We start from the raw sequence: 21,391 nt of genomic DNA, 5'->3' as shown, positions 1-21,391 counted from the left end.
AACGATTAGATATATTGTTTGGATTTGGTTTATGTGGTCCGCAATCACATATCATCACTGCTGTTAGGGGTCAATTGGCTACAGTTTTGCGAAGTAGGTAATCAATGTGATTCAGTCATTAGGCTGATGAGTGATGTCGTTGCTGCTGCTAATCGAAAAGCTCAATTTTCTCGACGAGAATTGCTTCAGGTGTTTGGGTACTTACGTTTTTGTGCTCCGTCGCTAACACGTCCCACATGGATGCAACGATTTTGGACACTTCTCCGAACGACGCATTCGGCGATTGACCCTTGATGGCAGCTTGAGTGTCACGGAAGAACAGTGCATACGCGGATACGGGTCTGCAGGGGAGTGAAAGAAAGGAATGTTTAGATAGCATAAGTAATACGTATTTTATTCGAATTCTTATGTGTTTTAAGCCACACTGGCTGCATTTTTATCGAGTTTTTATTATGATGGCATCTTAAGTAGACACCATTACCGCTATGCGCGTATATCGCTTATGTTTTTTCTTAATCGATCATAAATGGACGGTATATTAAAGTAAAGACAGACTGCAATGACATGGTTACGCAGTCTTAACAATTATAATCAATGGAAACTATGCTTAAACGATACTCGCTAATTACGAGTAGGAGGAGTTTAAAGATAGCATGGACGTCGAGAAATCTGTTCTTTCCCAAAAATGAACAAAGAAATGGATCTATTCATTGCCAAAAAGACAACAATACAAAAACGGAGACTTTTGTGCGCTCATGAGTAGAATTTGTTTCGTAAAAGAGTCTGCCAACTTTTGCACTAATTTATGTCTTGCTACCGAGTCGGGCTTATTCTTCTTCGACTCTGCATCATCAATAAATGCCGAAATACCTTCTAAAATTTGTCCATTTTCACTCGTTTCTTCAAAGAGGGAAATAGAGCCGCGCTTACCAAAAGCTGATAATAATTCACTGGTCGACAGTAAATTTGTTATCGCGATGCTCTTGTGTTGCATTTGTAGTTTTCGATCATTTAAATCGAATGGTGACTGGCATAAGTTGATTTATTGGGGAATTCCGGGATTATTTGGTCACAAAGTAGGATGGGGTTTGTCGCTTAAACGGCGTTGAAGTTATTTCCATGTTTGTATGATTGCATGTTCATAGAAGTTACTAAAGTTAACACGATAACACGTTTTCATGATATCTATTTTACAAGCAATAATGGGCCTCCCTGAGAAAAACGTAAGTAAAAATATTGAAAAGCGTTCAGAAGCATGTAAGCATAACAGTATATGGAAACGCATGGTACAGTTATACAATGATTCATCTTGTGGCAGAACTGGTTTTACAAATTCCATAACATTCATTAAATTAAAGAAATGTTCAAGTGTGCAAACTTGGTGTCAGGCCATTTGGCCGAATGCCGTTTGGCCGAACGCCATTTGGCCGAATGCCTTTGGCCGAACGGGTCGTTTGGCCGAAAGCCGTTTGGCCGAATAGTTAAAAAAATTGACCTCAAACTACGAGTAACGAAGAGTGAGAAATGAAACGTGAGTAATGAGAAGTAAGAAGTGAGAAGTGACATGTGAAAAGTGGGAAGGGAAAAGTGAACAGAGAACTTCTTCCTTCTTCTTTCTACTCCTTCTTCATTCTTTTCCTTCTTCCTTCTTCTCCTTCTTCATTCTTTTCCTTCTTCCTTCTTCTTTCTCCTTCTCCCTTCTCCTTCTTCTTTCTTCCGTCTTTCTTTTTCCTTCCTTTTTCTTTCTTCCTTCTTCATTCCTCTTTCTTCCTTCTTTCTAATTCCTTCTTTCTCCCCCTTCTTCCTTTTTTCTTCTTCCTTCTTCCTTCTTCATTATTTTTTCTTCCTTCTTTCTTCCTTCTTCCTTTTTGCATCTTCCTTCTTCCTTCTTCCATCTTCCTTCTTCCTTTTTCCCTTTTCCTTCTTCCTTCTTCCTTCTTCCTTTTCCTCCTTCCTTGTTCCTTTTTCCTTCTTCCTTTTTCCTTCTTCCTTCTTTTCCACTTCTTCCTTCTTACTTCTTCTTTCTTCCTTCTTCCTTTCTACTTCTTCCTTCTTACTTCTTCTTTCTTCCTTCTTCCTTCTTCCTTCTTTCTTCTTCTTTCTTCCTTCTTCCTTCTTTCTTCTTCCTTCTTCCTTCTTTCTTCTTCCTTCTTCCTTCTTCCTTCTTCCTGCTTCCTTCTTCCTTCTTCTTTCTTCCTTCTGCCTTCTTCCTTCTTCCTTCTTCCTTCTTCCTTCTTCCTTCTTCCTTCCTACTTCTTCCTTATTATTTCTTTCTTCTTCCTTCTTCCTACTCTTCTTCCTTCCTGCTTCTTCCTTCTTCTTTCTTCCTTCTTCCTTCTTCCTTCTTCCTTCTTCCTTCTTCTTTCTTCTTTCTTCTTTCTTCCTTCTTCCTTCTTCCTTCTTCCTTCTTCCTTCTTCCTTCCTACTTCTTCCTTCTTACTTCTTCCTTCTTCCTTCTTCCTTCTTCCTTCTTCCTTCCTCCTTCTTCCTTCTTCCTTCTTCCTTCTTCCTTCTTCCTTCTTCCTTCTTCCTTCTTCCTTCTTCCTTCTTCCTTCCTCCTTCTTCCTTCTTCCTTCTTCCTTCTTCCTTCATCCTTTTTCCTTCTTCCTTTTTCCTTCTTCCTTCTTCCTTCCTCCTTCTTCCTTCTTCCTTTTTCCTTCTTCCTTCTTCCTTCCTCTTTCTTCCTTATTCCTTCTTCCTTCTTCCTTCTTCCTCCTTCCTTCTTCCTTCTTCCTTCTTCCATCCTTCTTCTTCCTTTCTCCTTCCTACATCCTCCTTCTTCCTCCTTCCTCTTCCTTCTTTCTTTTTCCTTCTTTCTTCTTCCTCCTTCGACCTTCCTTCTTCCTTCTTTTTTCTTCCTTCCTTCTACTTCCTTCCTCCTTCTTTCCTCTTCCTTCTTTCTTCATTCTTCTTCCTTCTTCCATCTTCTTTCTTTCTTCTTCCTTTTTTTTCTTTATTCTGTCTACTTCCCTTGTTTTTCTGTTTTTCTTTATCGTTTCTTTTTCCTTGATTCTTTCTTCTTCTTTCTCTTTCCTTCTTCTTCGTTTATTTTCCACTCAGAGAATTTCAACTATTCGGCCAAACGGCATTCGGCCAGATGGCGTTCGGCCAAATGACCCTTTCGGCCAAATGGCATTCGGCCAAACGACATTCGGCCAAACGACATTCGGCCAAACGGCATTCGGCCGAATGACCCTAAACCGCAAACTTTTGTATGGCAACTTGTATTAAGGGAAACCTGAACTTAATTACATGTTGGAAGTACATGTTTTTGGTTAACATATCGAACACTGCGATCAAGTCAACGTCAATGCAGGAAAAGTCCCTAATTCCCTTGCGTATTTTTTTCAGTTCAAAAGAATTTAAAGCAGATGTTCCAGGTTCTCCAAATTGTTCTGAAGTATAGATTAATTCGTCTACCAGGCCAACAACCTCTAGTATCAAACCGAAATCCACCCAGTATCCCCATTAGAGTGATTCACTTCCCTATGCTTTATCGCTGACAATTGCTATTTAGGTTGTAATTTGACTGAGCACCCCTAGTAACATTTTGGTTTTATGCTGGTTTTATGAAACTCTTGAAGAGTAAATTATGGTCTTCAAGAGCATTATAAAACTTAAAATGTTACTTGGGACGAGCAGTTTAAAGTTTGTATAAAAATTTATATGAAAAAAATAGCTTTTGTAGAAAACCGTTCCGTATTATTGCCCATAAAGCTCTTAAAATATATAAGTACGTTGACAGTATAAGAAATTTAGCACGGGAACCCATCGTCTTTGTTGCAAAACAATTTGACACTGTCAAGAAAAGTTATTAATTAAATACTGAATCATGGAAAATTCAATTTAATACGTAAAAGAATAACATCAATATCAGTAATGAGCATTTTAGTTTTATTTATGGCTTTACTTACAAAAGTCAAGTCCGCAAGACGCTCCGATCGAATAGAGTTCGCCGCCGTACCAAACTGACAATCTACAAAACGCTCATTAGACCGGTAGTCCTCTACGGACACGAGACCTGGACGATGCTCGTGGAGGACCAACGCGCACTCGGAGTTTTCGAAAGGAAAGTGCTGCGTACCATCTATGGTGGGGTGCAGATGGCGGACGGTATGTGGAGGAGGCGAATGAACCACGAGTTGCATCAGCTGCTGGGAGAACCATCCATCGTACACACCGCGAAAATCGGACGACTGGGGTAGGCCGGGCACGTAGCCAGAATGTCGGACAATAACCCGGTGAAAATGGTTCTCGACAACGATCCGACGGGTACAAGAAGGCGAGGTGCGCAGCGGGCAAGGTGGATCGATCAGGTGGAAGATGACTTGCGGACCCTCCGTAGACTGCGTGGTTGGCGACGTGTAGCCATGGAACGAGCCGAATGGAGAAGACTCTTAAATACCGCACAGGCCACTTCGGCCTTAGTCTGAATAAATATAAATATATACAAAAGTCAAATCATTTCGCAACAACAACTGATTTTCAGTTTAGGAAGTGCTCTATGAGGTCGACGCGTTGATTACATTCAATTAGTTTATGGGCCACCTTACGGAGCGGTCTTTCACACAAGTAGCAATTTCCATTTGAATTTCTATACTATCTTCAAAAGAAGCGTGCACATTAAAATTACATCCAAATTAGCTAAAAATTTAGGAAGTCTATTAAAATAGTAAATACAATCGTTCAAGCATAGGGGAGCAAAAAAGGGTGAAAAAAGTCAAAATTTGAATCACTTCAATGCCCATACAAGTCCCTAAAGCCCTTGCGTATTTTTTTTTGTAGTTCAAAATAGTTTGATGCAGATGTTCTAGGTTCATCAAATTGCTCTGGTCAATTGGTCAACCATGTCAACAACCTCTGGAACAATTTATCCGAACTCCAGAACAATTTAAAGAACCTAGAACACCTGAATCAAACTATTTTGAACTGCATATAATACGCAAGGGCTTTAGGGACTTGTTTGACATGCTGCGTTGATTTCGATGTGATACCAGGGATAGTTGATATGATAGAACCAATTGATCTGAACTATCTGGGAAGATGCAGAGGCGAGGCAATTATAGTCAAAACTGACTGTAAGATGACTGGCTATGCCAAATTATTGAAGGCTATGAGAGTCGAAAAGAAGCTCTCTGGCTTCGGAGCAGATGTCTACTGCATCCGTAGAACGCATAAGAGTGAGATGGTTCTCGTCCTAAAGCGGGATGGATGCAGCACGGAAGAGCTCCGTGTATAAGAGGTTGACTGAGGATGTACTAGGCGATGTGGTTTAGGTCATAGTCCTATGCCTAGTAGAGGTAATGCAGTGTGAAGGGCTGCATGGATTACCGAATCCTGTGACCTGGTCGACGCAGTGAGCGATCAGTGTTAAGATCCATGACACTGCGATTCGGCTACGAAGAAGTTTTGCTGAAACGCAGTTAGTGTCAAGAAGGTGCTGGAGGTACCAACAAACACCCCTCCGATGGACAGGTCTGCCCGACCTTTAGACGGGCCCGGGCATGCAAGTAGCACAATTGATCTTAAACCACTGCGAGGCAGTTCAAATGCAGGAAGTATCCTATCCATCAGGTAATATAATCCCCTGTTTGCATTGGCTTCTTTATAGGTTAAGTCAATGGTGTATATTTCTGTAGCTGCTATGCTTCCCCAAAGTGGACGATAGTGCAATATTACAGTGTCTTAGATACAATTGCGGCACGCGCATCTTCCCGAGTACCACACTTGTCATATTTCAGCCACTGTCACTAATATGCAACGAAATCCAGTCACATTGAAGTTGCTGCAACAAAATCGATCTGAATTGTGCTATTAGGGTTCCTCGATTGTACACAGACAGCGAGTGCGGGGTCCACCACACAGATTTTATGTTCAGTCATATTCTTTCAGTCCCCCGTTTAAAAAGGCTCGAAACCGCTCTGCGATCTACACCAATGATGTCGATGTCATCTGCAAAACCAAGAAGTATATAAGACTTTTTGATGATGATTTGACATTTCTTTGTACACCAGATCTTCGAATTGCACATTCCGGAGCTATGTTGAATAGCAGATTAGAGAGTGCATCGCCCTGCTTCAATCCGTCTAACGAACAAATCAGATGTCTCACCAGATATTCTGACGCCTTATTTGGATCCATCAAGCGTCGCACGAATCAGCCTAATAAGCTTTGCCGGAAAGCCATGCTCTAGCATTATATGTTGCCTTACGCTGCCTTGAAATCTACAAACAGCAAGTTGCATTCCCTTAATTTATCAACGGCTTGTCGCAGAGAAAACATTTGGTCCATTGTTGATCGTCCCCCTCGAAAAACTATCCTATCCCTACCATGGGCGTAGCCAGGATTTCGAGAAGGGGGGGGGGCAACTTTTTTGGTCTTCTAAATCGTAGTTTTATAGTAGTTTTATAAAAACACATGAATATTAACACATGAAACCAAATCCAAACCAAATCGAAACAATAATGATTAAAACAATAACTTATTTAAAAATGCGTGATTTATTGCTCGTCAGATATTTTTAAATAAAGTGAGAAAAATATTAACGAACTTAGTATTTAGAAAGAATATAAAATCGGCTATAAAAATTATTATAAAAATCCTGCATTCTTCCATAAGTTTAAGAAAACTAGAACCAAGCATAGGGGCCCCCCTTAGCCGTGCGGTAAGACGCGCGGCTACAAAGCAAGACCATGCTGAGGGTGGCTGGGTTCGATTCCCGGTGCCGGTCTAGGCAATTTTCGGATTGGAAATTGTCTCGACTTCCCTGGGCATAAACGTATCATCGTGTTAGCCTCATGATATACGAATGCAAAAATGGTAATCTGGCTTAGAAACCTCGCAGTTAATAACTGTGGAAGCGCTTAATGAACACTAAGCTGCGAAGCGGCTCTGTCCCAGTGTGGGGATGTAATGCCAATAAGAAGAAGAAGAAGAAGAACCATGCATCTGAATTTCTAAACAAATCCTCTCTGAAATAATATTTATTATAAAATAGGCAGAAAAATCAATATGCAAGCTTTCTCCAGGAATTCCTTCGACAATTGCTCCTGGCATTCTATCCGAAATTCTGTCAGGGATTCTTTAGGAATGCCTCCAGCAACTTCTTCGGCAGTGTCTTCAGGAATTCTACCATAAATTGTGCCGGGAATCGATCCCAAAATTCCACCATTATTTACTCCAAGAAAATCTTCACGAACTTCTTTATAAGTTCTGCAGAATTCCCTGCAATAATACAAATAATTTCGTGCTGTTTCGCATATTTTTTAAGAATAAGAATATTCCGTGGAAATTCCGCAGAATTGCCAGTAAACATTCCTGAGAATTTTACGAAAAATCTTCGAATTTCTTTTGTAAATTCCATAAAATTTTCCGTGAATTGTTTCGAATAATTTCTTGTGAAAATTTTAAAGAATTTCTTCAGGAATTCCACCGGAAATTGATACAGAAACTATACCGAAAATGAATCAACAATGGAATTTTCGGAGGAATTCCTAGATTAATTCGCAATGAAATCCTAAAAGAATTCCGGTGGAAACTTCAAAATTTCCACTGGGAGATCCTCCAGGAGTTTCTCCGAAAATTCCTCCTGGAATTCTTCCAGGAGTTCCACCTGCATTTCCACCAAGAATTTCTCTAGGATTTCCTTCGAGAATTGTTCCGGTAGTTCTATTATTCTTCAGGAATTTATATAGATTTTCCACTAGAAGCTCCTCCGAGAATTTCTCTGCGAGCTCCTCAGGGAATTCTCCGGGAGGTCCTCTGATGATGATGATGTTCCAGCTACAAACCCCAACAAATGTTTCAGCTAGACGAGATTTGTCTATAAAATGAATTCTCTTGTTTCCGAGAATGCTTTTGGTAGTTTCCCCGGGGTTCCTTTGAAAATTATCCCGGGAGTTTCTTCAGAAATACTTCCAGAAAATTCCTTCGAGAGCCCCTCCGGGAATTCCACCAGCAATTCATCCGGGAGTTTCTCCGGAAATTCCTCCGGGAGTTCCACCAGAAGCTATTCCAGGAAATTATTCAGGCTTTTTTTAGGAAATTATTTAGGCTTTTTCTTCGGAAATTAAGCTGAAAATTCCTCCCGAAGTTCTTTCGATAGTTTCTCTGGGAGCTCATCCGGGAGGTCCTCTAGGAATTCTTCTAGGAGTTCCTCCGGAAATTTCTCCGGGAGTTCTTACGGGAGATCTTACGGGAGCTCCTCTGGCAGTTCCTTCGGTAATTCCTCCGGGAGATCCACTAGCAGTTTCTATGAGAATCCCTCCGGGAGTTTCACCGGCAGTTTCTCCGGGTGTTTCTCTGAAAAGGAACTCCCGGAGGAACTCCCAGAGTAATTTCCGGAGGAACTCCCGGGGGATTTTCTATAGGAATTTCCGGAGAAATTATCAGAGGAATTCTCGAAGGAACTGCCGGTGGAACTTCTGGAGGAATTTATTGAAGAACTACAGGAAGAATTTCCGGAGGAAATCCTGGAGGAACTCTCGTAAGAATTCTAGGTTGAACTCCCAAAGGAACTTCCGTAAGAATTCCAGAAGGAACTCCTGGAAGAATTTTTAAAAGAACCTCACGGAGGAATTCCCGTAAGAACTCCCAGAGAAATTCTCCGAGGAACTTCTGGAGGAATTTGTAGATAAATGCCTAAAGAAATGCTAAATGAATTCTGATTGATTGAATTCCCGAAGGAGCTACTGGTGGAACTTCAGAGGAACATCCGGTGGAATACCCTAGAGGAAGAGAAAAAATATTTCTAAATGAACTTCCGAAATCCCATTTCCTGAGAAATTCCTGCCAAATATCGTCCAGGAATTCCCTCTGAAGTTCCTGGAGGTATTACCGGAGAATTTCTTGGAAAAATTCCTGGAAGAACTCCCGGAGGAACTCCCACAAGCACTTCCGGAGGAATTCCCACATGGAAGTCCTGAAATAATTCTTAGAGAAGTTCCTAAAGGAATTTCCGAAAAAAATATCTGAAGGAGTTCCCAGAAAAATACCAGGAGGAATTATTGCAGAAATTCCCAGATGAAATCCTGAAAGTATTCCCAGATGAATTGCTGAAGAAAATTCCTGCGGATTGTTCCGAAGAAATTTCTGGAAGAACTCTTGGCAGATATCCGAGTGAAGTCCGGAAGGAATTCTAGTACACTTCCGCGGAAAATCTCCCGGATAAATTCCTGAAGCAATTCCTGGAGAAACCTGAAGAAACTCCCGAAAAAATACCTATAAGAATTTCTAGGTAAATACTTGGACGAATTCCAGGAGAAATTAATGAAGATATTTCTAGAGGATTTCTTGAAGGATATTCTGAAGTAATTGCGAAAAGAATTCCAGATTGGAATGCTAGATGATTTCGCTATTGAATGTTTGGAGGTATTCCCGGAAAATTTCCTGGAAGTAATCCCGGAGGAATTAAAGGAAGAGTTCCGAGAGGAATGCCCGGAGAAGTTCCTGGAAGAATTTCCGAAGGAATTTCTTATAGATTTACAAGTAAAATTATGGAGCTAAATCGGAGGATTTCCGTCATAAATTTTTGAAGAAACTTCTGGTAGAATTTTGGGAAGAAATTCCGTATGTATTCTTGACGGAACTCTCGAATGCATGCCTGAAGGAAATGACGGATTCTTCCTGAAGAGAGAATAGCCGAAGAAATATCTAGAAGTAAATCTTGGAGAGAAGAAAAAAAAAACTTCAAGGAATTTACTCGTGAATTTCCTAATAAAAAAATAGTGGGGGGTTTCTAGATAAGGAGGCATTACAATTACATGAGAAGAATTTTCGAACGATTTTCAGAGGAATTTGTGGATAACTTTCCGAAGGAATTCAGAAGTTCCCAGAGGAGCTTCTAGAAGGATTTCAAGGAGAATGTTTGAGCCCGAAATGTTCGAGTTGTTTTGAACTTTCATATACCTATTATGGATCCTGGATGCCCTAATAAGTTTTGGGAATCTTTTGAATTTCAACCACCTATTTCTGTATATGATTGGATCGTAAAGTGCACATGTTTGAGGGAATTCATTTCAATACTCGTTCAATCTTTCCACAATTTGCCCCTGCCCCCTCTGGCTACGCCCTTGTGAACCTACCTCCTCGTGGCACTGGCCGGGATACGAGCAACCTTAGGGAAGATCGGGTAACCAACTCCGGTGGGTACTATGATCGTATGCTGACAGGGAAGGAGGGTTTTGCTCCTCTCCGGAGTGACTGAGCGTCTGTTCTCTATGTAAGGAGCGGCTTACAACAGCGTCTGTTCTCCATGTTAAAGGCGGATGATCATCGTCTGAGTGTCAGCGAGGGACTCTAAATGAAACTGTGCATCAATGTCCACCGGAAATAAGGGGGAATGGTCCTCCGGGAATTTGAAGGGTTTGGTGTCAGGTCCTGGAAGCCATCCTTTAAAAAAAAAACTTATGCAACGGATAATCAACAAGAGAGTACGGACCGGAGCAATCGGCGAAGACCACTGCGACGAAAAGGAACTAGCAAATGGGAACTCGGTTCGTGGAACTGCAAATCTCTTAATTTCATCGGGAGCACACGCATACTCGCCGATGTGCTCAAGGACTGTGGATTCGGCATCATAGTGCTGCAGGACCATCTTTGGCAGTGTGCAAGAAGACGGCGTGTGGCAGCGAAGAATGAACCACGAGCTCGCCCAGCTCTACGACGAATCCAAGGTCGCTAAATCCGGAAGGATGCAATGGGCAGGGCATGTTGCAAAAATGCCGGACAGCGCCCGTGGAACGCAGCGTGACCAGGTACAGAACGACTTGGCGAGCGTGGGGCGCATTGGAGGATGGAGAAATGCGGTCTCGAACCGTGTATTGTGGCGTCAATTTATTGATTCAGTCATTATCTGGTTAGATGTAAGCTAAATAAATGAATGAATGTCTATACAAACTTCTTCTATCATTATTCCATCAATGAATTTAAGCTTTCCAACGCTAGACGATACCATCGAGTTGGAGTTTAGCCCACGGTATCTATCAGATCAATCAAGGCTTTTGCATGTGCTCATCGTCGGTATTCACCAATCTGGTTCAATAAGCATATACACATCATGCAAACTAAATTTTCTTGAACATGAGATGCTCAAGGTACTCCAAAACGTTCTGGGGCTCATGCCAGACCAATCAAGGCTTTGGCCAATGTCCTCATCGTCGGTATTCACCCAATCTGGTTCAATAAGCATATAAGCATCATGCAAACCCGATTTTCTGGAATTCGAGATGCTCAAAGTACTCCAAAACGTTCTGGAGTTCATGCCACGGCATCTATCACACCAATCAAGGCAATCAATAAGCGTATACGCGTCATGCAAATCCAATTTTTACTCAATTCAGGATTTTCAAGGTACTCCAAAACGATCTGTAGTTAAGCCCACGGAATCTATCAGATCAATCATGGCTTTTGTAATGTCCTCATCGTGACTCTACGATACTACCCATAATTCCATTATCCATAATGCCATTACTCATAATGCCATTACCCCGAACGCCAGAACTCCGAATGAGTCACTAACCCGAATGCCATTACCCCTAATGGGATACTACCCCGAATGAGCCAGTACCCCGAATTAGTCATTATTTCAAGTTTATACTTCATTTCAATGAAAAAAATGTTACTCAATAAAAGTTTATTCATAATTCATATGAATGAACAATAATTGGAACTGAAACTGTTTCAATGCAGTATGGAACTAAGTATTCTTACTCCGTAAGATCCCGTTCCACTTCGTATGGCACTCTTCAAGAGTCCTGAAGGGCAAGGGGAGATTATGCAGCACGTTTTCATGCACAATGCAGAGAGTTGGAGGCAATTGCAGTCCACGTCAGCATGGCCTAGTAGCAACAAGGTAGAAGTTGTTCCTTGGTCGCTGTAGTAAAAGCAACGGATTCTGGATGAAGCGTCGTCTAAATCTCAGAATCGACGAGTGGGTGAATGGGTGAGTGTGTGAGTGAGTGTGTGAGTGAGCGAGTGAGTAAGAGTAAAAGAGTAAGAGTGAGTGAGTTAGAGTGAGCGAGACAGAGAGAGCGAATGAGTGAGAGTAAATGAGTGAGTAAAAGTGGATGAGTGAGTAAGAGTGGTTAAGTGAGTAAGAGTGGATGAAAGAATGAGAGTGGGTGAATGAGTAATAATTAGTAAGACAGAGGAAGTGAGTGAGTAAGGCAGTGTGTGTATGAGAGTGAGAGAAAGGGAGATTTTGTTTGTCTTCGGAAAGTTACGTTGACTTAAAGAAGGCATCTCCTCTGTCTGCCTTATGTCGGGCAAACCCGTCCATTTAAAGAAGGCATCATCTCCTCTGTCTGCCTTATACCGGGCAAACGCATTCATTTGAACAAGGCATTATTTCCTCTTTGTGCCTTATACCGGGCAAACACGTCCGTTTAAAGAAGGCATCATCTCCTCTGTCTGCCTTATACCGAGCAAACTCGTTCATTTAAAAAAGGCATCATCTCCTTTGTTCGCCTTATACCGGGAAAACGCGTTCTGTTGAAAAAAAAAGGATCTCTTACTCCATTTCGTAGACTAGTACTTTTCCAGGTCATAATGAAAGGAATGAAAGTTACAGCTAATTAAAAAAAATCAAAACTGTTGGTTAAACTGGTTGGTTAAAAACTGTTGAGATTCATCGATATCTGATGGTGTTAAACATAATAATAGAATACTACAGATTCTAAATGTTTTCGGGGTAATTTCCTTTCGGGGTAGTGTCCCATTTAGGGTGATGGTTTTCGGGGTACTGTCTCATTCGGGGTAATGGCATTCGCGATACTGGCATTCGGGGTAGTGGGGTGGAGCCCCTCATCTTCGGTATTCACCCAATCTGGTTCGATATGCATATACGCATCATGCAAATAATTTTCTTAAATACGGGATGCTCAAGGTACTCCAAACCGTTCTGGAGTTCAACCCACGGTATCTATCAGATCAATCAAGGGTTTAGCAATGTTCTCATCGTCAGTACAGATACTCCCCCAACTCGGTTCATTAATCATATACGCATCATTATTATTATTATTTAATCAGACTAAGGCCGAAGTGGCCTGTGCGGTATATAAGAGTCTTCTCCATTCGGCTCGGTCCATGGCTACACGTCGCCAACCACGCAGTCTACGGAGGGTCCGCAAGTCATCTTCCACCTGATCGATCCACCTTGCCCGCTGCGCACCTCGCCTTCTTGTACCCGTCGGATCGTTGTCGAGAACCATTTTCACCGGGTTACTGTCCGACATTCTGGCTACGTGCCCGGCCCATCGCAGTCGTCCGATTTTCGCGGTGTGAACGATGGATGGTTCTCCCAACAGCTGATGCAATTCGTGGTTCATTCGCCTCCTCCACGTACCGTCCGCCATCTGCACCCCACCATAGATGATACGCAGCACTTTCCTTTCGAAAACTCCAAGTGCGCGTTGGTCCTCCACGAGCATCGTCCAGGTCTCGTGTCCGTAGAGGACTACCGGTCTAATTAGCGTTTTGTAGATTGTCAGTTTGGTACGGCGGCGAACTCTATTCGATCGGAGCGTCTTGCGGAGTCCAAAGTACGTACGATTTCCAGCCACTATGCGTCTCCGAATTTCTCTGCTGGTGTCATTTTCGGCAGTCACCAGTGAGCCCAAGTACACAAATTCTTCTACCACCTCGATTTCGTCACCACCGATGCAAACTCGCGGTGGGTGGCTCACATTGTCTTCTCTTGAACCTCTTCCTATCATGTACTTCGTCTTCGACGTGTTGATGACTAGTCCGATCCGCTAGCTTCCCTCTTTAGTCTGATGTAGGCTTCCTCCATCTTCTCAAAGTTACGTGCCATAATATCTATGTCGTCGGCGAAACCAAATAGCTGGACGGACTTATTGAAAATTGTACCACTCGTGTTAATCCCTGCTCTTCGTATTACCCCTTCCAAAGCGATGTTGAATAGCAAACACGAAAGACCATCACCTTGCCGTAACCCTCTGCGGGTTTCGAAGGGACTCGAGAATGCCCCTGAAACTCGAACTACGCACATCACCCGATCCATCGTCGCTTTGATCAACCGTGTCAGTTTATCCGGAAAACCGTGTTCGTGCATTAGCTGCCATAGCTGGTCCCGATCGATTGTATCATATGCGGCTTTGAAGTCGATGAATAGATGATGTGTGGGCACGTTGTATTCGCGGCATTTCTGCAGTACTTGGCGAATGGCGAACACCTGGTCCGTGGTGGAGCGTTCGCCCATAAAACCCGCCTGGTACTGCCCCACGAACTCCCTTGCAGTTGGTGCTAGTCGACGGCATAAAATTTGGGAGAGTACCTTGTAGGCGGCGTTCAGCAATATGATTGCGCGGTAGTTGCTACAATCCAGCTTATCGCCCTTTTTGTAGATGGGACACACGACACCGTTCATCCACTCCTGCGGCAAAACTTCCTCCTCCCAAATCTTGGTAATCACCCAGTGCAGCGCTCTAGCCAGTGCCTCACAACCGTATTTAAATAGCTCTCCTGGTAGTTGGTCAACCCCAGGTGCTTTGTTGTTTTTCAGCCGGCCAATCTCCTCCTGGATTTCCTGGAGATCCGGAGCCGGTAGAATTATGTCCTGCGCGCGTTCTCCCAGGTCCATCACCATACCGCCATCTTCGTCTGCCACATCGCCATTCAGGTGCTCTTCGTAGTGCTGCCGCCACCTTTGGATCACCTCACGCTCGTTCGTAAGAAGGTTCCCGTTTATGTCCTTACACATATCAGGCTGTGGCACGTGGCCCTTACGTGAACGGTTTAACTTCTCATAAAACTTTCGCGTGTTATTAGCGCGGTACAGTTGCTCCGTTTCTTCACGGTCTCGATCTTCCTGCTGGCGCTTTTTCCTCCGGAAAATCGAGTTTTGTCTGTTCCGCGCCTGTTTATATCGTGCCTCGTTCGCCCTCGTGCGGTGTTGCAGCAATCTCGCCCATGCTGCATTCTTCTCTTCCACTAACTGCTCACATTCGCCGTCATACCAGTCGTTTCTCTGATCCGGGGCACCGTGCCAAGTGCAGCGGTTGCGGTGCTACCAATGGCGGATCGAATATCTCTCCAGCCATCTTCAAGAGACGCTGCGCCTAGCTGCTCTTCCGTTGGAAGTGCCACTTCCAGCTGCTGCGCGTATTCTTGGGCTAGTCTACCATCTTGTAGCCGCCCAATGTTAAGCCGCGGCGTCCGACTTCGACGCGTGTTGTACACCGTCGAAAGTTTTGAGCGCAGGCATACTGCAACGAGGTAGTGGTCGGATTCAATATTCGCACTGCGGTAAGTGCGGACGTTCGTGATGTCGGAGAAGAATTTACCGTCGATTAGAACGTGGTCGATTTGGTTTTCCGTTTCTTGGTTAGGTGATCTCCATGTGGCCTTGTGGATATTTTTGCGGGGAAAGAAGGTGTTTCGGACTACCATTCCGCGGGAGGCTGCGAAGTTTATGCATCGTTGGCCGTTGTCATTCGATACGGTGTGCAGACTATCCGGTCCGATGACCGGTCTATACATTTCCTCCCTTCCTACCTGTGCGTTCATGTCACCGATGACGATTTTAACGTCCCGCAGTGGGCATCCATCGTATGTCTGCTCCAGCTGTGCGTAGAACGCTTCTTTCTCGTCGTCGGGTCTCCCTTCGTGTGGGCAGTGCACGTTGATGATGCTATAGTTGAAGAAACGGCCTTTAATCCTCAGCTTGCACATCCTTGCGTTGATTGGCTGCCACCCAATCACGCGTTGGCGCATCTTACCCAGCACTATGAAGCCGGTTCCCAGCTCGTTGGTGGTGCCACAGCTTTGGTAGAAGGTAGCCGCTCGATGCCCGCTTTTCCACACTTTCTGTCCTGTCCAGCAAATCTCCTGCAGCGCCACGACGTCGAAGTTGCGGGGATGTAATTCATCGTAGATCATCCTGTCGCAACCTGCGAAACCTAGCGACTTGCAATTCCATGTTCCAAGCTTCCAATCGTGATCCTGTATTCGTCGCCTAGGTCTTTGCCGATTATATCGAGTCGCATTATCTCTTATATTGTTCGTAATGATTGGTTTTCTAGGCGGCTTATTGGGCCAGCGCAAACCTCCTGTCTCGTCGGAGGGCCGTCGTGTCAGGGCTGCTTAGCGTCCCACCTAACACCAGGTCTTGGGCTTGTGCGCTTTGAGCGGCACACGGTCGCTTTGGTGGGGCCTACTTGCGGATACATGCAGCTTTTTATAGAGGTTTAACAGGGCCCACTGTCAAACCCCACCACATCCTAGGCAAGCCCCACAACTCGCAGATGGCCTGGGGAGGGATCGTCAAGCCCTTGGACATAGTCCCTGCTGCCCTCGATACGATACGATACGATATACGCATCATGCAAAGCCTATTTTATAGAATACGGGATCTTCAAGGTGCTCCAAAATATTCTTGAGTTTAGTTCCTAGTATCTACCACTCTTTCGCAATATGTTCATCGGGCTACGAAATGACGAGGGAAGGAGCGCCTAACATATAGCTCTGGTCTTCACAAGTTCCAATACACACGCTTCCACGGGTCTTCCGATGACAGTTGACCACCAGCTAAGAGTAGCGTACTTAGCATGTGTCCGCAAGCAGGCCCTACGAAAGCGACCGTGTGCCGCTCAAAGCGCACTAGCCTAGTCCTGGTGTTGGGTGGGACTTTGACCTGACTGATCGAGCGTCTTTTCACCAAGGTGGTGCGGCTCCAACAGCGTCTGTTCTGGCATCCAGCGGCTGAGTATGAAATGCTATTCCCCGGAAGCTATACCTAAGATGTCAGCCCCATTAACTATGGTAGCCCTATCCACCGGAACCTTGGGCCAACAACCTACTGTTCCCGAAACATCAATCTGTTCGAGAATTCGATAACGAAAGAATACAAGATTACGAACTGATTTTACGCTAACGACTCTTAGTGCGAAACAACGGACACGAATAGGAACATAGAACGTTTTAACCCTACCCCAGCAGGGTAAATTGGCACGCCGCATGAAGCTTGAGATCATGGTACTGAGTGAAGTCCGTTGGCCAAACTTTGAAGAACAAAAAAAGTCGTCGGGACAAGTTCTGCTATACTCTGGTTTACGAGGTGAAGTGGAAACCTATAAGGGGCCGTACACATATTACGTAAGCACTTATGGGGGGAGGGGGGGTCTGTCAATATCTATAAATAAAAAATCTTTTGTATGGGAAAAATCTTACATGGGGGGAGGGGGGTCGAAAAACCCAGAAAAAATGCTTACGTAATAAGTGTACGGCCCCTAAGTGAAAGGATAATCGTTGCCAGATTTAGAATGCGGGTCCGAAACCTTACTATAATCAATGTTAAGCAGTTGACGCTGCCGATCTGCAAGACAAAGAGAACTTCTACAGTCAACTCAATGTCGTCGTCGATAGAATTCCGAAGGATGATATCAATATCTGTTTGGGCGACTTCAATGCGAAGATCGGATCCGACAACTCGAACCATGAGCGCATTATGGGAAGCCATGGTCTAGGAGAAATGGGCGAAAACGAAGAGCTGTTTGCAGAATTTTGTTGTAATGACGACATGGTGTTCGGGGGATCGCTCTTTCCTCATCGACCAGTTCACAAGGTCACGTGGGTCTCCCGTGACGGCTTTACAGAAAATCAAATCGACCACATCTGCATCAGCCGAAAATGGAAACGGAGCCTTCTTGATGTACCGAATAGACGTAGTGCTGATATCGCGTCACTTCCTCATCGGCGAAATACGCCTGCGCATTACGCGGATTCGTCGGCAGGAAAAGAGAGTTGGACGACGGTTCAACACACGCCGACTGGAAGATGCCACGGTGAAACGGTCCTTCGTTGAAGAACTGGAGACGCGTGCTGCAGATATTCCGAAAGGTGGCAGCGTGGAAGACCAATGGACCGCCATCAAGAATGCCTTCATCGCCACCAGCGAGAATAATCTGGGCAAACTGCGCACCCAGAGAATCAATGGATCACCGATGAGACCCGGAGGAAGATAGAAGAGCGAAGAGAAGCCAAAGCCGTGATAGAGTGATCAAAAACCAAAGGAGCAAAAGTCTTAGCCCGACAACGATACTCGGATCTTGACAAGGAAGTAAAACACTCATGTCGACCGGATTCCGTGCCGGAAGATCCTGTGTGGACCATATTGTCAGGCTCCGTATCATTCTGGAGCAGGTCAACGAATTCCAAGAGTCCCTTTACTTGGTGTTGATTGACTATCGACCGTCTGAGACGCAAAGGGGTTCCTGAGAAAATCATCACACGACTTAGTCGAGTCAAGTACGAGACACTGTTGAGGTCGAAATACGTATCTGTCAAGGTACAATTAAGTGGTTGAATTAAATGGGATTGTACAAACGCGTTATATGACAAGGGAATTTCAATTGGTTTTCATTATTTGGTAAAGCAATAAATACCATTTAAAGAGAAATCAGTTTTAGTACCAGAACAGTTTTCAGTTCTTTCAAAACACTAAAACGCTTTATTTTGTCAAAGAGGCTTTGAAGTTATTCAGTCCTTTTTCTCCAGTCTCCGCTTGTACCTTCCAGTTGTCACACGAATGCTAGCATATTTGATTACCAGAAGACCTGAGTTTGCGTGGAAGGCATTCGCTCGGTTATAAATGAAAATTTACTGCACGTTCGCCAGTTCCACGAAAAGTAATGAGGGTAAATTAAGTTGAGCTTTAATCAAACTGTAATCAAAGAAATTGATTGAACGAAAATTAAATCAAAAAGTTGGAATGCTTGATCCTATTTTTTTAAATTCGCGTGATTCAAGATATACACCCTCATTCTGGTTTACGTTCGAAGCGGATACGTGAGAACGTTTCACTAATTCGCATTCCCGTTTTCGTTCGAACCAATTCTAACCATTCGATTTTTCGAACTTCACTCTTTCGAATGTTTGTCGCATTCCCGTTTTCGTTCGAATGCGAATTTTGATACCTTTTCAATTCGTCACTCTGACCTTGCGAATTGAAATGCGTTTATTGCAAACCAATCAAAATTTCCAAAAACTGGAATCTGTGCAAAGGAATTTCACAGGGAAATGCAGAATAATTTTCGGATAAAACTTAAAACTGGAAATTAGGGGAAATTTTATGTGGAAATTCAGATATTTTTTTCTGTAATCTCAGGATAATTTCCCCAGAAATTCAGAAGAGTTGTCCGTGGAAATTAAAAAAAAAACTCAAATTTTAGAATAATTTCCCGTGGGAACTCAAAAGAATTTTCCTGAATTCCAAGACAATTTCTCATGGAATCTCTGAAGAATTCTGGAAATTCTGATCATTTTTTTCTGGAATTTCAAAATAATGTCCGGTAGAGATTCAGAATTGTTTCCATAGAGATTCAACAGATTTTCTCGTGGAATATCAGATTTTTTTACTGGAATCGCAAAATAATTTCCTGAGAAAATACAGAAGAGTTTGCCGTGGAAATTTAATCAGACATCCCGTGTAAACTCGGGAACATTTTCCGAGCAAAATCTGAAGAATTTTCCCAAGGAATCTCAGGAGAATTTTGCGTGGAATTTCAGAATTCCTATCCGTGAAAGTTTGAATAAAATTTTCTGTGGAAATGCAGAAGAGTTTTCCTTGGAGATTCAGAAAAAATCCCGTGGAAATTAAGAAGAAAAGGAGGTAGAAGTGCAGAAGTTAACCGAGGAGATTCAGAAGAATTTTCCGTAGATATTTGATAGAATTTTCTTTGGAATTTCAAAAAAAAAATCGCTTAGAAATTTAGGAGATTTTTTCCTAGAATATCAGATACATGTCCTGAGGGAATGCAGTAGAGTTTGCAAATTTAGACGAATATTCCGTTTAGAAAATTTTTCGTGGCATCACGATATAAAGCAAGAAAAAAATCCGTGGAATTTCTGTAGTGTTTTCCCTGAAAATACAGAAAACTTTTCCGTGGAAGTTTGAAGGTATTCCTGGCAGAACTTCCGAAGGAATTCCTGGAGAAACTTGCGAAGAAATTTCTGGAGGATCTTTTGAAGGAATTCCTGGAGAAACTTCCGAAGTAATTCCTGACCGAACTTCTTTACGAATAGCCAGAGAAATGCCTGAAGGAATTCCTGAAAGAAATCCAGGAGGAACTGCTTAAGAAATTCCTGGAGGAACTATCGGAGAAGTTCTAGGAGAAACTTCCGAAGGGATTCCCAGAGAAACTTCCGAAAGAAATCCTTGAGAAACTGCCGAAAGGAACCCTTGAGGAACTTCCGAAAGGAATCCTTGAAGAATTCCCGAAAGGAACCCTTGAGGACTCTCGAAAAGAACCCTTGAGGAACTCCCGAAAGGAACCCATGAGGAACTCCCGGGTGGATGCTTTGAGGAACTCCCGGAGGGATGCTTAGAGAAACTTCCGAAAGAATTCCTGGAAGAACTTCCTGAGGATTTTCTGGAGGAACTTCCGGTGGAATTCCTGAAGAAATTGACGAAGGAATTCCTAGAAGAACTTCTAGAGAAACTTTCGGACGAATTCCAGAAGGAATGTCCTGAGCATTTTCTGGAGGAACTTCCGGTGGAATTCCTTGAGAAACTAGTTCCAGGAGGAACTTCCGGAGGAGTTCCAGGAGGAACTTCCGGAGGAGTTCCAGGAGGAACTTCCGGAGGAGTTCCAGGAGGAACTTCCGGAGGAGTTCCAGGAGGAACTTCCGGAGGAGTTCCAGGAGGAATTTCCGGAAGAGTTCCAGGAGGAACTTCCGGAGAAGTTCCAGGAGGAACTTCTGGAGGAGTTCCAGGTGGAACTTCCGGAGGTGTTCCAAGAGGAACTTCCGGAGGAGTTCAAGGAGGAACTTCCGGAGAAGTTCCAAGAGGAACTTCCAGAGGAGTTCCAGGAGGAACTTCCGGAGGAGTTCCAGGAGGAACTTCCTGAGGAGTTCCAGGAGGAACTTCCGGAGGAGTTTCAGGAGGAACTTCCGGAGGAGTTCCAGGAGGAACTTCCGGAGGAGTTCCAGGAGGAACTTCCGGAGGAGTTCAAGGAGGAACTTCCGGAGGAGTTCCAGGAGGAACTTCCGGAGGAGTTCCAGGAGGAACTTCCGGAGGAGTTCCGGGAGGAACTTCCGGAGGAGTTCCAGGAGGAACTCGGAGGAGTTCCAAGAGGAACTTCCGGAGGAGTTCCAAGAGGAACTTCCGCAGGAGTTTCAAGAGGAACTTCCGCAGGAGTTCCAAGAGGAACTTCCGCAGGAGTTCCAAGAGGAACTTCCGCAGGAGTTCCAAGAGGAACTTCCGAAGGAGTTTCAGGAAGAACTTCCGGAGGAGTTTCTGGAAGAACTTCCAGAGGAGTTTCAGGAAGAACTTCCGGAGGAGTTGCAGGAAGAACTTACGGAGGAGTTTCAGGAAGAACTTCCGGAGGAGTTTCAGGAGGAACTTCCGGAGGAGTTCCAAAAGGAATTCCAGGAG

At 43.8% G+C, this 21,391-nt stretch overlaps 1 protein-coding gene across 8 annotated transcripts in view; it reads right to left on the bottom strand.

Annotated features, from left to right (window-relative positions):
* LOC134205449 (TOX high mobility group box family member 3-like) overlaps positions 1 to 21,391 on the bottom strand; it is a 344,232-nt gene that overhangs the window by 120,532 nt on the left and 202,309 nt on the right. For all 8 annotated transcript variants that reach the window (XM_062680704.1, XM_062680699.1, XM_062680697.1 and 5 more), the window contains one exon: positions 206 to 341. In XM_062680704.1, coding sequence (XP_062536688.1) covers positions 206 to 341 — 136 coding nt within the window. The remainder of the gene's footprint in view (positions 1 to 205; positions 342 to 21,391) is intronic.

Source organism: Armigeres subalbatus, chromosome 1 (genome assembly GCF_024139115.2).
Source record: "Armigeres subalbatus isolate Guangzhou_Male chromosome 1, GZ_Asu_2, whole genome shotgun sequence".
NCBI lineage: Eukaryota > Metazoa > Arthropoda > Insecta > Diptera > Culicidae > Armigeres > Armigeres subalbatus.
The sequence above is the reverse complement of the archived record's forward strand: the minus strand, read 5'-3'. Positions and strand labels throughout refer to the sequence as shown.